This window comes from Trichophyton benhamiae (genome assembly GCF_000151125.1).
Source record: "Trichophyton benhamiae CBS 112371 chromosome Unknown contig01535.1, whole genome shotgun sequence".
In the NCBI taxonomy this organism is placed as follows: domain Eukaryota; kingdom Fungi; phylum Ascomycota; class Eurotiomycetes; order Onygenales; family Arthrodermataceae; genus Trichophyton; species Trichophyton benhamiae.
The window spans coordinates 299229-321685 of record NW_003315109.1 but is presented as its reverse complement, the minus strand read 5'-3'; the positions used below and the strand labels follow the sequence as shown (position 1 = coordinate 321685).

The 22457-nt window shown below is 47.7% G+C and overlaps 6 protein-coding genes across 6 annotated transcripts; 4 read left to right on the top strand and 2 right to left on the bottom strand.

The window, feature by feature from the left end:
* Positions 1-2623: 2623 nt before the first annotated feature.
* ARB_06394 (uncharacterized protein) lies at positions 2624-3244 on the top strand (the record flags this gene model as incomplete). The annotated part of the gene is made up of 1 exon (XM_003015225.1): positions 2624-3244. One exon carries the CDS (start codon positions 2624-2626, stop codon positions 3242-3244), a length of 621 nt encoding a protein of 206 aa, XP_003015271.1.
* A 53-nt stretch (positions 3245-3297) lies between these two features.
* On the top strand, positions 3298-12142 carry ARB_06393 (polyketide synthase, putative; the record flags this gene model as incomplete). Its single annotated transcript, XM_003015224.1, has 12 exons — positions 3298-3780; positions 3841-3964; positions 4054-4130; positions 4184-4631; positions 4693-5157; positions 5225-7383; positions 7492-7530; positions 7678-8532; positions 8587-8868; positions 9068-9408; positions 9479-9956; positions 10019-12142. 12 exons carry the CDS (start codon positions 3298-3300, stop codon positions 12140-12142), a joined length of 7875 nt encoding a protein of 2624 aa, XP_003015270.1.
* A 770-nt stretch (positions 12143-12912) lies between these two features.
* On the top strand, positions 12913-14310 carry ARB_06392 (uncharacterized protein; the record flags this gene model as incomplete). Its single annotated transcript, XM_003015223.1, has 4 exons — positions 12913-12949; positions 13099-13174; positions 13232-13724; positions 13792-14310. The coding sequence occupies 4 exons, from the start codon at positions 12913-12915 to the stop codon at positions 14308-14310; spliced, it is 1125 nt and encodes a 374-aa protein (XP_003015269.1).
* A 260-nt stretch (positions 14311-14570) lies between these two features.
* On the bottom strand, positions 14571-15767 carry ARB_06391 (high affinity zinc ion transporter, putative; the record flags this gene model as incomplete). Its single annotated transcript, XM_003015222.1, has 1 exon — positions 14571-15767. The coding sequence occupies one exon, from the start codon at positions 15765-15767 to the stop codon at positions 14571-14573; it is 1197 nt and encodes a 398-aa protein (XP_003015268.1).
* Positions 15768-17223: 1456 nt separating this feature from the next.
* ARB_06390 (uncharacterized protein) lies at positions 17224-18674 on the bottom strand (the record flags this gene model as incomplete). The annotated part of the gene is made up of 3 exons (XM_003015221.1): positions 17224-17684; positions 17749-18376; positions 18441-18674. The coding sequence occupies 3 exons, from the start codon at positions 18672-18674 to the stop codon at positions 17224-17226; spliced, it is 1323 nt and encodes a 440-aa protein (XP_003015267.1).
* A 2612-nt stretch (positions 18675-21286) lies between these two features.
* On the top strand, positions 21287-22327 carry ARB_06389 (uncharacterized protein; the record flags this gene model as incomplete). Its single annotated transcript, XM_003015220.1, has 1 exon — positions 21287-22327. One exon carries the CDS (start codon positions 21287-21289, stop codon positions 22325-22327), a length of 1041 nt encoding a protein of 346 aa, XP_003015266.1.
* Positions 22328-22457: the final 130 nt, after the last annotated feature.

Here is a 22457-nt window from a genome sequence, read left to right as displayed (position 1 = left end):
GTCCTGGGTAAGTCAATCAATACTTTGATCACTTCGAAGGAATTACAGCAAAAGCGTCTAATGGAATGTGGTTAGAATCCTGGTTTGAAGAAAGACTGCAGTGGCCTCAAAATCGGTCTCTCAGTTTGTGTGGAAGCCCCAATGGAATCAATTACCGCAACCCCTACGTCAGGGGCTTCAACTTCTTCGGAATCACACTCCGCTTCACCTACCGCTACTGGGCCTCCTTTGCCATCTCCAACCCAAGATGGCTTGGTGGGTAACTGCACAAAATTCCATCGGGCTGTTAGCGGTGATACGTGTGGTAAGATTATATCCCGGTATAAACCCGTAACGTTGGACCAGTTCATTGAGTGGAATCCGGCGGTCGAGAAGGATTGCTCGGGACTTTGGTCTGGTTATCATTACTGTGTCGGTATACCTGGGACGCCCAGTGCATCCCCAACGAGTATATCGGCTAGCACATCACGGAGTAGCACCAACTCACATACGACTGTAAGACCTGCTGCGCCGGGGCCAACCCAGGATGGTATTGTCAACAACTGTCAGCGGTGGCATAAAGCAGTATCTGGGAACACTTGCGCCAGTCTCCTTAACCAGTATGGAACTTTCACTCTAGACGAGTTTATCAAATGGAATCCAGCAGTTGGAGAGGACTGCTCCGGCCTCTGGTTAAACTACTATTACTGCATTGGTAGGATCTCATGGACTTATGAGCGACGTTCTAAAACTAATCAATATTGGATAGGCATACCCGGTACACCCACAACGAAGAAGGCCGTGCCTAAGCCAACCACTACGGGATGCAACAGCCCTGGTCTTCCTTCTCCAACTCAACCCGGAGCTATATGCCGATGCAGCAAGTGGCACCAGGTCAGACAGGGAGATACCTGCGACAATATTACTCGGAATTACCGAATCTCAATCTCAAAATTCAAAGAATGGAACCCCAATGTTGGAAAAGATTGCTACGGTCTATGGCTTCGGTATTATGTTTGTGTCGGGGGAAAATGAATCTGGGTGATGGAAGAAGAAGGTCATAAGAAATTGTGAGGTTTTTCTACTGGTTCCGCCCATGTACTCTTGTAGGCTCCAGCTTTAAATGGAATCTTTTAAGTGACTACTAGTTATAAACCTTGGATTTTTTGCAGAATGATGGTCTCATACCATATTCTAGATTCGCTGGTTGCAATATGTAAGTATGATGTCTATGCGGATCATCCAACACCAGCATATATAGACAAAGCTACTCCGTAACCGCTCAACAAATGGCTTAATCTCCTAGGATACTGTGAAGGATATAAGCTTTCCCTTACACTAAGCATATGGATAACTAAATTATTCATCGTATTATTATATGTATCTATCTTTCTTCATAGTCACTTCCGTAGATTAGCTGATAATATACAGAACACTAGGGTTTCTCTCTTAGTACTATAATAGCCATTCTTGTTAGAATAGTGTATACATTGTGTTTATAAATGTGTCTATGGCGTCCAGCCTCAATAGCTAGTTAACTCGTCAGATAGTTTGTTAATCACTTGGCCGTGGGGGTGGCTTGGGTAAAACCTGTAATATCAGAAATATTGTTGATACCACTGACACACTACGCATGATGGCGTTTCACCACGATATAATAACTTCATCCTACCACTGCAAGGTCGAATTAGACACTAGTACAAACCGTGGCTGAAAAACATGATAAATCCTGAAGACAATCTAGATTAATTTGTGCGGAGGGTCAATACAGAAAACGGGTGAGAATACTCCATACTCCTGTAAAAGTTGCGAGAGTAGCTCCGTTACTTACCACACTCATTGATTCTCTGGTGGCTGACTGATAGCCAAATCCACACAGAGATATTGACTTCCACGGAGCATACCATGTTAATTGTTAATGCAGTTCGCATATCAAACTCCGTTCTCACCTCCAAGCGAAAGGACTGAAGATCTCATGCAGACCAAAAAATGTGCCTGATATACTTGGAGAAGGCGGTTGTGGAATTAACCAATAAAAAGCTTCAAGAAGGCAATAATGACTAAGCACGGATAGCTTTAATTGGACGCCTCAACATCCAAAGATCTTCGTCTCAACTTCAACTTTCCTCACATCCGCCCTGGAACTGGGGGAATTTTCATCTCAACGAGGGATATGAGATGAGTATTTCACCTCATCTTGATGGCGGGCCTGGGAAAGGCCCGCACAACGTGGCTCAAAAAAGCCGACAAAGCAAAAAGAAAAGGAGGGTCGCACGTATCTTGTGCAACGATTGATCATATTGTACTCTGTAGCTCGCAACGGCTTGGATATCGCCAGAGAATAGAAACGCCATCACAATTCCTGCTCCACAAGGAGGGACGCCTCGCCAGGCATGTTTGACACTCAGACTATTCAATCCTTGACTGAAAAATGGCCGTGGCTCTTCTTTGAAAGATGAAGCGTTCTCAACTCATTTCCTTAACTTCTCAATTTTGTCTCATTGTTGGGAATCATTCTCTTTGAGCAATATTCTGTTGCTCTCAGTTTACTACGTCTGACATCCCGAAGCACCTACGTCCCAAGAACGCACTACCAAACTTCATTCGGCGAGCTCGGTCTTAGTACTGAGTACTCCGCCTAAAAATGGGCTCAATCGCAGTTGAGGAACTCTTAAAGGAAAGGGAGTCATCGGCTAGCACATCATGCACGCCTATGAAAGCTGTTTCTAATCCGCAAGATGTTCCTCCTCCTATCGCAATTGTGGGTATGGGTATGAGACTCCCGGGTGGTATCACCTCTGCAGAAGAGTTTTGGGACTTTCTGGTTTCAAAGGGAGATGCGCGTAGTAAGATACCAGAATCTCGTTTCAACATTGATGCGTTTTATAATAGCTCGAAGCCTGGCTCTGTTAGGACAGAGTATGGCTATTTTTTAAATCAAGATCTGGCTCACATAGATGCGTCATTCTTTTCCATGGTGAAATACGAAGCTGAAAGGCTGGATCCCCAACAAAGACTGCTACTTGAAGTGGTATGGGAATGTTTAGAGTCTGCCGGCGTAACCGGCTGGCGCGGAAAGGATATCGGCTGCTTTGTTGGCTCTTTCGGGGAAGACTGGCTTGACATGTCAAGTAAAGATACCCAGGACATTAACAGAGTCAGAGCTATCGGTGCTGGAGATTTTGCGCTCGCAAACAGAGTCTCCTATGAGTATGATCTCAAGGGACCAAGGTCAGAATATCCTTCTTTCTATAGTGAAAGTTAATGAACTAAACCCCCTGAAAAAGTATAACGTTTCGAACTGCTTGCTCAGCTGCTATGGTGGCTCTACATAATGCATGCCTCTCTCTTTACTCAGGAGAATGTTCAGCTGCGATTGTCGCAGGATCCAACCTTGCTCTGGCTCCGACGATGGCAACTACAATGTCCGACAACTTGGTTCTTTCGCCTAGTGGAATTTGTCGATCCTTCGATGCTGATGCTGATGGATATGGACGCGGTGAAGCTATAAATGCGGTTTATATTAAGAGACTTGAAGATGCAGTTAGAGATGGAGATCCTATTCGTGCTGTCATTCGCTCTACCGCGACTAACTGCGACGGTAGAACGCCTAACATTTCGATGCCTGGTGCAGAAACCCAAGCAAGCCTTATACATCAGGCCTATAGTCAAGCAAAGATATCTGATCTTTCTGCAACTGCTTTCATTGAGTGCCACGGCACTGGAACTGTCATGGGAGACGTCGCTGAATTAACAGCCGTTGCAAAAGCTTTTGGAGAGAAAGGTATATATATTGGGTTGGTGAGTACTATGAAACTGAGTCTTGGTATTTCATGGTCCGCGAAGCTCACTCGTATCTAGGTCAAACCTAACGTCGGGCATTCTGAAGGTGCCTCAGGACTTACAAGCATCATCAAGGCTACTTTGGCCCTTGAGAATAAGATCATACCCCCGAATATTCATTTCAAGAACCCGAACCCGAAGGGTAAGAAATTTGCCCGTAATTTCTTTAAAAGGTGATATTAACAAATTTCTTAGTGCCCTTTGATAGTGCCCGGCTCCAAGTGCCTCTAGAGCCAACTACTTGGCCCCACGACCGAAGTGAACGTGTCAGCATCAATTGCTTTGGAATTGGCGGCACAAATGTGCACGTAAGGGATAGTAATATATGATTATCTCGTTAAACTATTACTAACTTAGACAGGTTATTATTGATTCGGCTGCATCATTCACCGCTGTGAATAGCGAGCATTCAGAGAGGCCTGCGCCGCAAAATAAGTCGAGACTTCTCGTTCTGTCAGCAAATTCTCAGAATTCGCTGCAACGACAAGTCGAAAATTTGAAGGCTTATGTAGAAAGTCGGCCGGAGGTGTTAAATGATTTATGCTTTAATTTGGGGGCTAGGAGGGAACATCTCAAGTACCGAGCCTTTACAATTCTTGAGCAAGAAGGAAGTATTGATACTGCAGGCTTTGAAACATTTCAATCTATCAAGTCGCGTAGTATGGTTTTCGTCTTCACAGGCCAAGGGGCACAATGGGTCGGCATGGGCAAAGAACTACTGCTTGAGTTCGATATTTTCCGGAATGATATCAAAGCCATGGATACGGCCTTACAAAAGCTGAAAAACGCCCCATGTTGGAGTATAGAAGGTATGAGTAATATCCATGATTGACTTTACGGTTACTAACCCCTGTTATTTCACATTTTCAGATGAGCTGTTGAAATCCAGTGAGGATTCTAGGATTAACGAGCCTGAATTTGCGCAGCCACTTTGTACAGCTGTGCAAATTGCTCTGTCGAATCTATTAGAACTCTGGGGCCTTTTGTCCACTGGTGTGATCGGTCATTCAAGCGGCGAGATTGCCGCTGCCTACTCTGCCGGCGCCATTACCATGGAGTCTGCCATCATTATTTCCTACTATCGCGGGCAGGTGACAAAATCAATTTCTGAAAATGATGCTACACCCCAAGGCGGAATGGCTGCTGTTGGGCTTAGCCCGGAAAAAGCCAAACGCTATCTTATTGATGGCGTGGTTATTGCGTGTGAAAACAGTCCACAAAGCGTGACTATTTCTGGCGACAGCGATAAACTTGACAAGGTCATTACCAGGATTCAATCAACAGAAGATGATATCTTTTGTCGGCGTCTTCGCGTCGGAGTTGCGTATCATTCTCGTAAGTCTATTCAATTACTCTTTATCGTCTAGATCAGTCGGGATTAACGTATTCACATTAAAATTAGACCATATGCAAGGCTTGACTGGGCTATATCAAGACCTTATCGGGCCACATATATCCTTTAAGGACGCCATGATTCCATTCTACTCAAGTGTGACGGGAAATATCATTAATGAACCCATTCAGCTAGATGCAAAATATTGGGCTCAAAATTTATCATCTACTGTTCTATTTTCAACAGCGGTTGGAAGCTACCTTGAGAAAAATGGTGGCAATGCGTTGTTCCTAGAAATTGGACCTCATTCTGCTCTTTCTGGGCCTCTTAGGCAGATCTTCGACGGCCACCAAGCAAAGCTGAATGTCGCCTATATACCTACACTTATTCGAGGTGAAGGTCAGAGGAAAAGCCTGCTGACTGCAGCAGGGAGAGCCTACATGAACGGTAGCCCTATTAGTTTCCCAGAAATTAATGGCCCTGGGAGGGTGCTCACTGATCTCCCAAAATATCCTTGGCAACACGATGTGAGGTACTGGGGGGAGAACTTAATCTCCCAAAGATGGAGAAGTCGACAGCACCCACACCATGAGATCCTGGGCTCGCGTGTTTACGAGGCAAGCGACATAGAACCTACTTGGAGAAACTTGCTATACGTGGAACACACTCCTTGGATTTGGGAGCATAGGTTAAATAAGGAGATTGTATTTCCCTGTGCTGGTTACATCGCCATGATCGGTGAAGCTATCTATCAAATTTCTGGGTCTCATGCATATTCAATCAGGAACTTGTTCATGAAGAGAGCTCTCATATTGGAAGATTCTAGTGTCCTGGAGCTTGTCACTAGCCTGAGGCCTGTGCGGCTTACGGATAGTGCTGATTCCAAGTGGTACGAATTCACCATCAGCTCCTGTAACGACAATGCCTGGCAAAAGCACTGTACAGGCCGTGTGATCCCCGGTGACATTGAAGTATGTCGGTTCAAAGACCATAAAGGTCCATTCATCAGACAAGTACAGGCAGACAAGTGGTACTCCGCACTGGCAAATCAAGGCCTGAATTATGGCCCTCGGTTCAGAGGCCTCGAGAACATTACTGCGGATCCCATTGACTACCAAGCCACTGCGTCTATAGCTGATGATGAGAATCTACATGAGAGCCACTACTCACTACACCCATCAACAATTGACCAATGCTTACAGCTTTTTAGCGTAGCTTTCACGCATGGTATTTCTCGTCAAATGACCAAACTCAGCATCCCCGTGTCTATTGAGAAACTTTATATTAGCACAGGGGGCCTGTCAATGGCTGCCCACGCTAAAGGCACTGGAAGATCTAGCAGTACGGCAAGTGGACGTGTGGTTATGACATTGGATAATAAACCTGTACTGTGGATGGAGGGAGCCCAGTTCTTTACAGTGGACGAGGAAGATACAAGCTCACCAAGTAAACGCTTGATATCACGATGCGAGTGGAAACCGATTACCCCATCAATTTCCGCTGCGAACGTGTCGGGCTCAGTCCCTTGGCCATCAACCGTACACTCTCGGCGGATAGTAGGGCAGTTCGCAAATCTATCGATTCTCGAGTGTTTCCATCGAATAAAACACCTCAAAGCTGAATCTTCACACCTAGCCAAATATCAGCGGTGGATTATATCCCAGACAGATCGTCTTAGTAAAGGGCTGGATGAGCTATTCCCTGAAAGTGCTCCGTGGGCAGCAGCTTCTTCTGAAGCCCGCCTGACTGCTATGGAGTCGCTAGTGCAAGAATTGGAGGTTGAATCCCCAAGGGACATGCCGCTCATTGATATCTCCAAAACTCTTCTTGATCGTTGCCCTCAAATAATTGAAGGCAAAGTAGGTTCGCTGGAAGTTCTTATGGAGAATGATAGAATCAAGGACGTATACAATGATTTGTGTTGGACGTCCGCTTGGTCCGATTTTTTCTCCCTACTTAGCCACTGGAACCCAAACTTGAGAGTATTGGAAATAGGTGGTGGAGTAGGAGCTACTACGGCAACAATGCTACTCCACCTAGCACCTGCAGGAAGGACTCGTATGTATTCCAAGTACACGTTTACTGACATATCCCCCGGAGTGCTACCGTTAGCAAAAGAGAGGTTTAAAGACTTCGAAGAAATAGAATATTCCGTGCTTGATATTAGCAAAGATCCGACAAAGCAAGGCTACAGCCCAGAGAGTTTTGATCTCATTATTGCTTCGAACGTGCGTACGCCAGTTATATTCCTAACCACAGTTTGCTAATTTGCTATCAGGTCCTCCACGCAACTCCATGTCTAAGTGAGACTTTAGAGTACGTACGCAGGCTTCTAGTTCCTGGAGGTGGCCTTTTACTGGAGGAACTTTGCCCAGGTATGCTCTTTAGTTATATATTATGCCCTATTATCCACTGACCAATTAATTTCAGCCATACCCATCTTCAATTTTATCATGGTAGGTAATCATTCAACACCTTGGCTGGCGATTTTAAGCTAAATACATTTGGTGTGAAAATATTAGGGTGTCCTTCCAGGTTGGTGGCTAGGAGGTGGGGATGGCCGAGAGGATACCCCCCTTGTAAATCCTGAGCGATGGGACCGGGAACTCCAGAAGAATGGATTCACTGGGGCAGAAGAAGTGATCTATGACTGTGAGAAACCGTATCACTATGGCGCTGGTATATGGTCGCGGCGTGCAGATATTCTCCCGGTTAAAGGAGATATATCTTTTCTTCATCATCCGGGGGTTCATGAATGGGCATATATGGCAGAGGCACAGCTTTCCCAAAGGGGCTACACAGTACATTGGTGTACCCTGGACCAACTTCCTGCCGGTCAGATCATAATTTCATTCCTTGACTTAGGTGGCCCATTTTTCGACAAAATCTCCGAAGGAAACTTCCGCGCCTTCCAAAAAGCTATGTCAACTGCAGCCAATTGCCGGATGATATGGGTAACACGAGGAAGTCAGCTTGAGTGTTCAGACCCTCGATATGGTTTAGTTCTTGGTCTGGCTCGTACGCTTCGATTCGAGATGGATGTAGATTTTTCCACGGTCGAAGTTGATAAGTTCGATGAAAAGACTGCTACCGTCCTCTGTGATCTACTTCAGGATATGCAAATCTCCCGCGAGAAACCATGGCTGGACCAAGATTATGAATTCACTGTACGTGATGGAGCTGTGCATATTGGCCGATTCCATTGGACGCCTCTGGATGAGGAAATTACCACGACCAACAAGCCCAATATGTCCAAAGGTCTACACATTGGAACCTATGGTCTCTTGGATTCTTTATCCTGGGTTGAATCCGAAGAGCCTCCAGTTGGGGAAAATGATGTGATGGTGGAAATAAAATACACGGGGCTTAATTTTAGGGTATGCATTGACAGTGTATTGGGTTTCTAGTGGAAGATACTTACTTGCTAATAGGACATTATGGTGACGTTGGGTGCCCTTGGCGACACAAGTGAGATTGGACTTGAAAGCTCGGGAACTATTTTCAAAGTCGGTTCAAACGTCAAGACCTTGCGTGTTGGTCAAAGGATTCTAGCTCTGGGTATCGGTCTTCTTCGTACCAGGAAGGTGATACCTGCAAATCACTGTGTCCCAATCCCCGATGGATTGTCTCTAGAAGATGCAGCGACAATGACTTCGGTATATGCTACCGTGATACTCTCCCTAATACGGCTTGGAAATCTTCAAAAAAACCAGGTAAAAAGAAACCCACCAAACTTCATTGGCAATCTTTCAAACTGACGAAAAAAATAAAAAAAACGTAATAGTCTATACTAATCCACTCTGCATGTGGCGGTGTTGGTTTGGCAGCAATCCACCTTTGTCGAACCATTGGGGCAGAGGTAAGGATAACACAACCCTTTATATTACGACGTTCGCTAATGATGTGTGCAAGATCTACGCAACTGTTGGAAACGAACAGAAACGGAAGTACCTTGTAGAGAACCATCAGATTCCAGAAGATCGTATATTTGATTCAAGGAGCATCTCATTCTTCGACGATGTCATGCGACATACCAATGGTAGGGGAGTCGATCTTGTCCTGAATTCTCTCTCTGGCGAATTGTTGCATGCCTCGTGGCGATGTGTCGCCGAGTTTGGTCGGATGATTGAACTAGGGAAGAGAGACATCCTAGGCCATGCACAGCTGAATATGGACGGATTCTCTGGAAATAGGGCATATTTCGGAGTTGACCTATTCCGACTCGGCGAGACAGATACGACTATGTTTGGACAGTACGTATTCCTTTTCTCTTACCTATCGGTCTTGATAATATATGCTTGTCAGACGCTGATGAATGAGAAGGCTATGCCGAGACGTTATTGAGTTTTACCAACAAGGAAATATTCAGCCAATACAGCCAACGACGACATATGAGGCCACGGACATCATTAGTGCCTTCAGGTACATGCAGACCGGGAAACATATGGGCAAGATCATCATAAAAATGCCAGAGGATCCAGCAGAATTACCAGTCGCAAAAAACAACTTAAACCTTTCTCTATCCCCAGGAGGGTCCTACTTACTGGCAGGCGGACTCGGCGGACTTGGTCGTCCTATTACGACTTGGATGATTGAAAAGGGAGCCCGGAATTTTATATTTTTGTCGCGATCAGCAGGAGAATCTGATTCAGACAAAGCTTTCCTGCGCGAACTGGCTGCTCAAGGGTGTACTGCTACTATAGTGAAGGGAAATGTAGCTGAACTAGACGATGTCAAACGGGCAGCTACTGCTAGCCCAAAACCAGTTGTTGGCGTTATCAACTTGGCTATGGTACTGAGGGTAAGTGAAACATATAGAGGCACATCTACTCTTCTAAAGCGGGTTACTGACACAGGAGACAGGACGAAGCCTTTGAAAAAATGACCTATGATGACTGGAATGCTGCACTCGCGCCCAAAGTCCAAGGAACATGGAATTTACATAACGTCTTCAAGGACGTTTCCCTAGATTTTTTCATCCTCATTAGCTCTATATCTGGTCTGGGAGGTAACTTTGGCCAGGCAAACTATAATGCAGCGAACGCCTTCCTGGATACTTTCGTCCGCTATCGCAAATATATGAATCTGCCAGCCTGGGCTATTGACGTTGGGGCTATGAAGGAAATTGGCCATTTTAGCCAGGATAAAGATTTGGTGCAGAAGGCACTTGCCTGCTCAATAGAAATGCTGGACGAATCCCATCTCGTCGATGCTCTGCAGGTAGCCATGTTGAAGTCAAAGGGGTCCGAGTCAGGCCAATTTGCTATAGGGCTGGGTACATCGAAACCTCCTCCTGATAGTGGTAACCACCCATTATGGCCAAGAGATGCTCGATTCACCGTTAATAAAAACCTCCAGTGGAAATCTGACAAGGCAAACACTACTAGCATTGTAGACCTCAGAAGCTTCGTTGAAGACATCAAGAAGGACCCCAGCATCTTAGACTTGCCGGAGAGTAAGAAAAGAATCGCAAAGGAACTGAGGGTGCTGATAGGCCCGCGTGTGGGACTTGATGAAAATGCAGACGACGAGGAGATCGATAACATTGCAATCGACTCTTTGATGTCTATCGAGATCAGAAGCTGGTTCCGCCGGAATTTATCGTTGGACGTACCACTGATTGAAATCTCAAATGCAAAGACCGTCGGAGGACTCACAGCGACTACCCTGAATGCATTGCGCTGTAAGTATCAGTCAAAATCCACCGAAGCTGATGGGGAGGATAGCGGGATATCTACGAGCGAAACCCCTGATGAGGGAACATTGAAAAACGATATACTGTTGGGAACTGGATTGCAACCTACTCCAGGGCCGACAATTGACTGGAAATGCGAATCTGAGGGCCGGATATTCTTAACAGGTGCTACCGGTTTTATTGGTGCGTGGATGCTAGCATCGCTCCTTGAGCGGCCCGATATTAAAATTGTTGCCTGTCTTGTACGAGCAAGGGATGAAAACACTGGCCTGCAACGCATCAAGGAGGCTTTCAAGAAATATGGGATTGAATGGAAATGCGATGAGAAGCTGGCAGTCATTCCGGGAGATATATCCAAGCCAAAATTGGGTCTTGAAGGGGCTAAGTTTGATGAATTGTCAGCGTGGACAAGTGCTGTCTTTCATTTTGCTGCGCTGTCAAATTTTCTAGAGCCCTATTTTGCTCACCGGGAGGTAAACGTTATCGGAACTTTCAACATGCTTCAATTTGCGACCAACAAGCGGCCAATAACTTTCCATCATAGCTCCAGTTTGTCTGCATGTGGGCTAAATGCATATCTCGGCAAGCAGCGCATTTCAGAAGATCAAAAACCGGAGGTTGATCTTAAGAAGGCTGGCCACCATATCGGATACTCATACAGCAAGTACACTGCTGAGATGGTCTTATGGAATGCCATATCGAACGGAGTGCCTGCATCTATTTATCGTTTCAGCATGGTTCTGGGACATAGCGTTACTGGTATTGGGAACGATGACGATGCCACCTCGAGAATGATGTCCAACTGCATACAAATTGGCAGCTATCCCATTGCCCCCAAACAACGCAGCCAGTTTGTTCCAGTGGACTTCGCTGTTTCGTGCATGTTGGAGATTTCCACATCACTGGAAAATATCGGCCATGCGTACAATGTGATACAACCAGATCAGGAGAATCTGGTTGATCTTCCGGCGACTTTTGATATGTTACGACAATGCTGCCCCTCGCCGCTACGGCCTGTTCCGTATGAGGACTGGCTTCAATCTCTTGCAAAGTTCCGAGCTGGTAGGTTGAGCGTCTTTCTTCCAGAGATGGAGGATAAAGAGCACGAACGCCACGACATCTGGCAGAATATTCACGCAGGCGAGCATCGTTACTGTACTGATAATCTGCGCCGGGCTCTCGCACATCGTCCAGATATACTACAGCTTCCTTCTATGGACAAGCTCATGAAGACATGGTCGGCCCAATGGATCAAGAATGCTACCAGGAAGGAACAGATAGCTCTTGCCTAGAACATTGCATAGACCAAGGCTGTCTAGCACTCACTGTGGAGGCCCTATCTTTGGGCGACATGATCTCTGTGACTGCCTGAAGTTTTAATGTATTTTAACTAATGATTGCTCATCTCTATAATAATTACTTGCCACCATTCAGGGGCAGAATATCTCGTAATAAACCCATACAGTCAAAATACACACAAAAGCTGATAGAAAGCTCAAAAATACCGTAATACATGTACATAGGGAATAATATTTAGCCGGAACCTTATTGTATAGTTGCAAACAGGCCCAACATGCCAAAAACAGTAATTTCTGCCATATGAGAAGTAAAATCTGCTTGAATAAATTTACAAATAATTAAAGCGACTCTCAGTTTGAGAAGCGCATTTTGTAGATATAAAGATGATCATGCACCAGAAGGGCGACCGCAGTGTCGATGGACAAAGGGTGCATCTCCGATAACGCTCGCTCACCCGCCAGGCTAAACTCCAACGCCCCGGCTTATCTAGTTTTTGGGTCCGCAAGCTCAACAAAACCATAACCATAAAAAGGGCGACCAAACCATCTTGCGCTGTCTTCCTCTTCTTTCACCTGCTCTACATATTTGAACATCCTACATTTTAATATAATAATAATCTCTACATCTCTCTTACCAGCAAGATCTCTATCCGTCAAGCTTCCCCGCAATGTCTTCTCGTCCTCCAGTTTACATCGTATCGGCAGCCCGAACCCCAGTGGGCTCGTTCCTTGGGTAAGTCTTCAGACAGCTCTCCTATAGCCAAATGGTTACCGGTGACACTGGAGAAGCTGGGATTGGAGGTATTTGAGAACTTGTACTGACTTGACCGGCTGTGTAGCTCTCTTTCGTCTCTCACTGCCCCTCAGCTCGGATCCCACGCGATAAAGGGTATATATATTGCAGCTTAACTTGGGTACTGTCCAGGACTAATGAAGCTGGATTGCAATAGCTGCTCTTGAACGGGCTCAAGGAATTAAGCCAGAAGATGTGGAAGAGGTCTTCTTTGGCAATGTCCTGTCTGCAAAGTAAGGTTGTCCCTCCTTTTGGCGGGGGTAGCTCTCGAGCTAACGGGGTTGCAACAGTGTCGGTCAGAACCCTGCCAGACAATGCGCACTGGGGGCTGGACTCTTGGATTCTACAGTTTGCACTACTGTAAACAAGGTCTGCGCCTCAGGTCTCAAGGCTGTCATTCTGGGTGCCCAGACCATCATGACTGGTAACGCCGATATCATCGTTGCTGGCGGAACTGAGTCCATGTCAAACACCCCCCACTACCTCCCGAATATGCGTACCGGAGCCAAGTACGGCCACCAGAGTCTCACAGACGGTATCATGAAGGATGGCCTGATGGATGCTTATGGAAAGCAAGAGCTCATGGGGCTCCAGGCAGAGGAGTGTGCTCAGGACCATGGATTCAGCCGTGAGCAGCAAGACGACTATGCTATCCGCACATACCAGCGTGCCCAGGCTGCGCAGAACTCCGGTGCTCTCAGCGCAGAGATTGCACCTGTTGAGATCCCTGGTTTCCGCAGCAAGCCATCCACCATCGTCGACAAGGACGAGGAAGCCAAAAACGTGAGCAGCCCCCTTTACAATAAGTAGGAATCAACGAGAGACAAACGACTAATATAAACCCATCTAGCTTAACCCCGACAAACTCCGAGCCATCAAGCCTGCTTTCATCCCAAATGGCGGCACAGTAACGGCCCCTAACTCATCCCCCCTTAACGACGGCGCAGCAGCCCTCGTGCTGGTCTCTGAAGCCAAGCTGAAAGAGCTCAACCTCAAGCCCATGGCCAAGATCCTCGGATGGGGTGACGCAGCCAAGGCGCCCAGCAAGTTCACCACTGCTCCATCCCTGGCCATCCCCAAGGCTCTCAAGCACGCTGGAGTTGAACAAAGTGCCATTGACGCCTTTGAGATCAACGAGGCATTCAGCGTTGTTGCATTGGCAAATATGAAGATCCTCAACCTCTCTGAGGATAAGGTCAACATCCACGGTGGATCTGTTGCACTGGGGCACCCGCTTGGAGCTAGTGGTGCGCGTATCCTGACTACTCTTTTGGGTGTCTTGCGTGAGAAAAAGGGGAAGCTTGGATGTGTGGGTATTTGCAATGGTGGAGGCGGTGCTAGCGCCATGGTTATTGAGTCCCTGCAGTAGATTGATTGATTGATTGATTGATGTTAATGAATGCCGTGCGGTAAAAGGAGAATTGACTTTATCGATATTTTTCCAAAGTCTGATTTGATTGATGAACAAAAAACAAAACATTTCGGGGTCATTGAGAAGAAAACAAAATATCACGTCCAGAATGAATACATAACTTAGCTTAAAGCATGGTTAGAAATACATTATCCCAAGAATAAAGCTATAAATTACCGAGGTATGGAAAGAAACCGGGAGTAAAAAAAGCGACCGACCTACGCAAAGGCTCCTACCAAGGCCATCAACGACGCACCAGCAGCAACAGCAATACCGGCCTCAAGCCGATTTCGTCCTTGCAGAACCTCGTAGCTTCTATCACTCAGGAAGTCCTCCGCAAGGAGCTCCACTAGCCCAGCAAATAGTAAGAGGCCACTACTGAATGCGTTCGTCAGTCCAACCATGAGCAGACCCGTAGTGCTCGCTGGATCGTATAAATTATGTACACCGAGTCCAATAGCTTGACCTATAGGCGTAGTTGCCCCGTATGCAAGAGCCATGAGCCACGGTCTAGGTGACGAGGCAGGGAACAGCGCCGGTATTAGAGCCGCTATGCGTGCGCCGAGAGCAAAGCCTTCAAATGTCTGGTGGAAGGATATAGCGACTAGAAGGACGAGGAAGTTTGCACCCGTGGCTACGGAGAGAGCCATACCGATGAATATGCTGTGGAAAAGAATACCGGCTTCAAGAAGGAGGCATTGAAGGAGTTGCTTTTGAGCACTTTGCTCGCTCATATGGCTGTCGTGGCTATGGTGGTGGTGATGATGGCCGTGATGCGTAGGGCGTACGTATTCCGACTCGTTATCGTCCGGCTGCGGATCGAGTTCTTCAAGATCAAGGTCCAGATCTTCATCGTCGCTTGCGTGGTCTGCACCTGCATCTCGACCATCTTGACCTCTTGCATGGCCATTCTGCATTAGCGGACTTGCTCCATCGACCAGGTTCTCCGTCGAGTTGCTAATGATTATCCTGGCCGGTGGATTCCGTCGTACTTTGCCCATTCGTACAGATGAGCCGTTCTCGTGTGCGTGACCGTGATTGTGCCCGTGCCCGTGTCCATGGCCATGACCATGGCCGTGACCATCACCTATTAGCGTATCATACTCCGATCCATGAACATGCCCAGCTCCCTTCATGGCAAAGAACATTTCAATGCAAACGACTATTAGCACCGCAACCATGGCTACCAGCCCGGCAAAGGCAGGATAGCCCTTATTCCAGAATCGCGGCAGACATGGGCTGGTCAGGGATATGAACGCCGTCGGCAGCAGGTGGACGAAGGCAGTAGCTATAAGCACGCCTGCTGTTCCGAAATGGCGAGACAAAAAGAGAAAACGGCGCGGGATAGGTAGTTTAGGGAACCGTCGAGCTATTATGGGAAACGCACAGGCTGGTTGATAGCTGAATGTTAGCATGTCACTATCACTGCATAAGAGGCATGTGGTGAATTGACCGTACCGAAGGTACTGAGGGTGAGTATGAGGAACAACGCAGCTACGTGGGCTGGTGTATTGTATGTGTTTATCTTCTTACTTCCGCACGACCGTCGGAGGTACTCTTCTTTCAACTTGTCGAGTGGTATGGCGTCCAGGCCGGACACTGCAGGGGCTATGATGAAGCTGTTAGTTCGAATAGCGGCTTCAATGGGTGTCAAACGGAGCAGGCCAACTCACCCCCATCCATCCTGGATAAATTAAACCGTTTTCTTTCCTTTGTATCCGGCTATTGATATGTATAGATAGATGTATATGTACGTATATCTTGGCCAGCAAGATATGGGCGTATATGTTGATTTCCGCTCTGCTGCACTTCTCCGTCTCCGCAAAAAGTTGTCTGTTGTCCACTTCAGGAGAGCGTATATGTAACCATGCGCCCGTCATGCAGTGCATGCATCCATAGCCCAGATATTCCGATCGATATCCCAATCCCAATGGCCGTATATCAGTCTGTCTGACTGGTTCGGTCCGTTGGTGTCAGTGGAGACTGTCGTAGGTGGAAAAGTGCCGGCTGCGCAAAACAGCGCCGCAACGAGAAGAGTAGCGAGAGATCGGATCTCGAGGTGGTAGAATTGGTATGGCCTTCCGGTCAAGAAGCGTGGGAATGGCGCTGTATTGTGCTCCTGGGCTGTCCTGGTGGTTGTCTGCTGTTCTGTGCTGTCTTTTGGTCGTGTGTCAAGTTCGGTCAAATCCAAATTTCTTGAAGTCACGGGATGTCACGGCATCCATGGAGCTGGAGAGAGAGCGGACTCAGTCGGTCGAAGGCGCAGATAACGTAGAGATGAGACAAGACGAGAGTAGCGAGTATCCAGCAATGGAGATTAGATAGCAGGCGAAATTGTTAATGACAGGTCGGAAGATGCCGTCTAATAACAGGGCGAGACAGTGGCCTGGGTGGTCATTATCATTATGCTGTCAGGGGCAATATCCAACATAAGTTGCCAGGGGCCTCGTTGCGCATATTGGACTACTCTACATATGCGTCGAGAGACGGAGATCAATGATACGATAAGGGATTTAAGAGACAAATTGTTCATTGAAAGAGTAGATACAGGATACAAACAAGAAAGGGGTTTCATCAGACAGCCGGATGTCCCGAATCCGCTTCATGCCTCCTTGAGAAAAGGAAAAAAATAATGTTGAGGGGGGAAAAAAGGATCATCTCATGAATTTAAAATCAAAGTAGAAGAGGTTAAAGGAGGTCGAAGCGGACACTGATCACCGGGGAGTGCCGATTCTGTCAACACCGAGAGGAAGTATGTATGTATGTATGTATATAAACAGAGGATGTTATTTGCAAGGCATGGATATCAAGATAACAGTATAAAACGACAACGAGAAAGAAAAAGAAACCGTGACGGGCTAGTCCGGGCTTCTAAGAGGCGAGAGCGAAGTTGTTGGTTTTCCCGTCGCTGGCACAGAGTTTCTTAACGTCCTCGGGGCTGAGGGTCTCGGGGAACTTGTCGAAGCCCTCTTTGAGAGTCTTGACGTAGAGGGTGCCATCGTCACCGTTGAAGACAACAGCGATGGTAATCGGTTCCTCTGGACGATCAAAGTAGTAGCTGGAGCCACCGGATAGTTCCTGTTTAGTGTGGTAGGTAGACTTGCAGCGCTTGTCACCGGGGGCGAGGACCTCGAGGACGTCGAACTCGCCGCATCCAGACTTCCAGCAAGAGCAAGTTGGGTCCATGGGGTACTGAGAGGTGCGGGGGATGTTGGCGTTGAGCAGCCAGATGGCGGGCATGTCCTTGGGGTCGTAGATAGATGAACCGCGTGTGCCAGTTAGGGGCATGGCAACCCTAAAGAGGAAAATCTTATCCTCACCACCGAAGCCGTCTGTAAATGCTAGTTAGTATATGGACGGCTAAATTGTTGGTATATATGGCGTGGGGGAACCTACGGAAGGCATCGGCACCAGGACGGGTGAAGCCACAACTACCACCCTCGCACGACTTGTCCGACATGATGATGAGCTCTTTGCCATCAGGAATGGTTGGGTCCTTGGGGAAGTTTGGTCCATCGCCCATACCGAAGAAATCGTCGTCAAGGCCAAGTCTTTTAAGGGCGGCTCCGAAGGCCTGATCCACACCTTTATCCCAACCACCATTATTGTTCAAGAAAGAGACGCCCTCAGCTTCCTGCTTATCGGTGTCTACGAGGGCAACACGTCGCCAGTCGCCTGGAGCAACATTGACGGGACCATGGGGTTTGGGGTCCTTGGGCTTGTCACCACCCTTATAGCCGTTGCTCTTGACCTGAGGTTCGTTGATACCAGGAGCACCAGGAGCAGAAGTGGGGGCAGCAGGGGCACCACCAGCGTATTCGTTGATCCAGGAGACGACCTGGCCGTCGATGATGGCGACGACTTTGTCTCCGACGGCGCGCTTCTCATGGAATCGCTGGTGGGAGTGGCCGTGACGGCGCTCGTGGATAGATGGCTTGAGCTCGCGCTTGGGCTTCTCACCACTGCCTCTGTTGTAGACAGCCATACTGAAAAGTTGCATGGGTCCACGGAGGTGAATAGACAGCTACTCGAGTTAATTAGCCCCTTTCATGCTTTGTATCTTTCTCTCTAGACACGTTCAAGCTTACCTCTTCGCCAAGAGGGCCAAATGCACCAGAGTACTCATGTTTCTCAGACCCGCATTTACCGCCGCTCATGGAGGTGACCAAGTCGTAGGTGCCTGAGGTAGAAAAGCCCGAGTATGTGATCAGGTCAACGGCGGAGCAGTACCAGTTGCCGCCATCATTGTTGCAACCGGCCTCAGCCGAGACCGTTGAGACGGAGGCTGCGAGCGCAGCTCCGAAGAAGAGAGAATAGTGCATCTTCTATATCGCCAGTCAGTCAGTCTATGTTTTTTCGGTGGCTGTGTCTCTTGCGAAGACTCACCGTGAAGGACAGACAGGTCGTATCGTAATGAGCGAGAGTCTTAAGGAGCGGATAAGGCGTTGTCTCAGCAACGACCTTGAAAGCAAGAACAAGAAAATGAGCGAACGAAAAGAGCGACGTTCGGTGGTGACGCTGGATGATGCGAGGATGTCGTTGCAAAGAAGAGAGAGAGAGAGAGAGAGAAAGAGGAAGAGAGGAAGAAGCAGAAAAAGTGGACGAGGCGGCAGTTTTTAAAAACGCAGCGAAAAAAACCAGGGGCTGCGCAGGGAAAGGAGACACAAACTGGTAATACGCGTTACGACGTTACCGCGTTTCCCGTTGGTGGGCTGGCCGGCGGGCGCAGGAGAGCCGCCCCGCCCGGGCCCCCTGACTCTCGTAAAAGCGGCCGCATAACAGAGAGGGGACGGCAGCTGATTGGCTGAGAGGGGAGACTTGCGTGGCCGCCCTAGGCCTGAAGCAGGACTAGCGCCAGGAACAAGGTTTTAATGACAGGAACCAACGCTCGGCCGGTATCAGGGCGGTATTTGATACGCTCGTTACATACGATACGAGACGGTTACCTGTTTCAGCCTTGACGAGGAAAAGTCAGCGACATAAAAATAGACGGAGTATAAGAAGAAGAAGAGAAGAAGAGAAGAAGAGAAGAGGACAAGTGAAGGGAAGAGAAAGAAGAAGAGGAGAAGAGTAGGAAGACAAAGCAAGGAAATGAGGCCCCTTTGTGAGGGAACAGCAAGGCCAACGCTGAAAACGTTGGCTCCTCTTGCTCGCTGGCTGGCTTTGTTGCTTTGGCGCCGGCTTTTCCTTGCTTTTTCCAGTACTTGAATAAGTCAGTCAGGGACGAGGGGACGGGGGGGATGAGAGAGTCAGCTGTGGGCCGCTCGGGGGGGTTCGCTTGTCTGCTGGGACGCTGCCTTGGTTGGCCAGACCAGATCGTCGCTGGTGAAACCTGGGAGGTGACGGGCGAGATGAGGTGGCGTGGACGCAGTAGAACGTGACGATCCGACGATGATGCAGTGGTTAGAGCATTCCGCACGGAGTAAAGGAGGTGATGACAGCAGTGATCGTGATCGCGGTGATCGTGATGGAGTGAGTGATGGGCGTCGAAGTCGTCGTCGTCGTCGAAATCGTAGTAAGGTTGGACTAAGCCCCTAGCTAACTAGTTGCTCGTCTATTGCAACGTCTCCCCTATATTTTCGCCTCTCCTTACAACTGCTCTACCCCTATCACCATATTAATATTAATACTGGGACTAGGATTTTATAAGTCATAATCAGCTTGCTTCTGGGCTTTGTGCATGACTTTATCTTCCATACAGAGTGCTCTGTCACTGATAAATACACCGAGCTCCCTGTGCAGTCGCCCCTCCAATAAGAACTTAACATATCCCCTGCCCTGTCCATCCGCTGTAAGCCGCTTCCATGTGCTTCCTGCGTCGAATCATCAAATACAGATGGTTGCCTAGAATGTACATGGTAGCCTAGGATGCAGGTGGTTGCCTAGAATGCAGCAGTTGGTATGTAAAGAAACTGCTTGCTCGCTTCTAGAGTTGCTTTCATCACAAGAAAATAAAGAAAAAAAAAAATCACCCAGTGAAAAGAAATAGAATCTGAATCATCCGCTGAGAGCCAGTGTGCAGTTCTAGGTGCCAGGTAAGTCATATCGTTCCATCAACCACAGCTCCCTCCAGCTAGAACCAAGGAGGGCCTCTATCGTACGGCATCTTCGTTCTCCAATACTGGGTATAGAAAGAGATGCCTAACGAAAACACAGCAGCGTCAGCCATGTGCAAAAGAACCTATAGTCGAATCTATTTTGCTTGTCGCCATATCCTCGAAATGCCCGGCAGCCTGATCCCCGAGATAAATTGCGGGGGCTGTGGAATAGAGAAGGGCAGAAATACCAGCGTTGGAAGCACAGTCAAACATACGCCTTGTGATGACTGCCAGGCTTCCGGCCTTTGGGCCTGCACACCCGCTGGAAAATGGTACAAGACTGCAGACGGTGGGCCAAAGAAATTTAACGCTGGCTATAAATTCCCCTGTTGGTATTCCTTAGCTTATGAACCTCCCAAAGAGTCACACCGAATCTGATGGCTTTATATTATAGAATTGCCGACGTTTGGAATATCCATCGCCTCCAGTAGGATGGAATTCGCAGATACTTGGTTATATGGTAGCAATATCAGCGTACGCCATAGTTGGTTCACTCAATAGTTAGGCTCAAGGACAACTTAGCTAAATCTTACCTCCGATGCGTTCGCTATACCTGCATATCATGTTCTGTATTCGCTCAGCTACTTCCGTACCGTCTGCCCTTCTGGTTATTCGTGCTTCACAATAAAACCTCGTTTCCTTCTACTGTACTATCTATACTGTACTAAGTATATGTCAATGTCGTGTTACCCAAAACGGCATAGCGTAGATATGTTCAAGAGAGCTGCTGAGACGATCTTCTTCGATTAAGGAGTCAAACAAAATCTCATCCAACACACCAAGCCCGACCTCTGCACGCCCATATATCTACAGACATAGGCCCTTTGACATTTGCCATGGGCTTCCGCTACTCTGATACCCTGGAAAAACATGGCTGCATTGGGGTTGGCGGCTATGCGTACATCTACCTCGTCAGCCCGACCATTGTGGTGAAAACTGTACGCCCTGACCGAGACCATGCAGAGGAGAAGGTGATGGGCCATCCCTTACACGGGGATATCGCTTTTTACAAATCTTTCAACGAGCGCCGTGATCGGTGTCCACATATCGTGGAATGCTTCCTTATGTTTCCCGACCATCTCTTCCTCTCATTCTGCGCGAACAAGGCACTCTTATATCGCTTCCATGAGCGCCAGGAGCGAGAAAATAACGACTTCTTTGGCCGTCTTATCCGTATTAAGGATTACGAGGACCCCGCGCTTATTGCCCGGTGGATACAACAGCTCACATCTGCGCTAGAATACGTGGAGAAAATGGGATTTTGCCATAACGACCTGAATACGTCGAACTGTCTCCTTGATGAGAGACTCAATTTGAAACTCTCTGATTTCGGCCGTGCTACTACCATTGGGCAGCTATTGGAACACTCTCGTGCTCCCTGGGCCATGCAGCTGGCTGCCGGGCCATTACAGGGTACATATGGTCTCTGCTCTGCTAGAACAGAGCAATTTGCAGTTGGCTCCCTCCTCTATTACATGGTCTACGGTCACAAACCCTATGAAGATATCGATCTAGATTGGCCAGAATTAGAATCTCGATTCGAGCAAATGAAATTCCCCGAGCTAAATCGTCATGAAATTTTCGATGGCCTTATACTTGGCTGCTGGTATAATGTTTACCCTACCATGGCACTGGTAGCATATGATTTCAAGCGCAAAACAAAAGACTTTGCATCAACCATGGAATATGAGACCACTGACCGCCTGCAGGAGAGAAAAACCTGCGAGGCGCTGGTACGAAAAGGGATACTGGGTCCCGAGTTGGCACTTCGCTACCAGCCACTCTGGAAAAAGTATCTGCATGCTTTGAAAAGTACGTTTGTTTGGCACTACTTGGTTGGCCTTCCAAGGAGAGTCTGGTTTTGGTCCTGGTTTTGATCCTGGGGTTTCGGCTGCAGGAAGAGGGTTTGGCACAACCTAGTAAAACAGACCATGTCACCATGTGTATTATTATATCTTCACTTTCTAGAGCAACTCTCCGTAGATATGGGACATGGCCCGTTACACA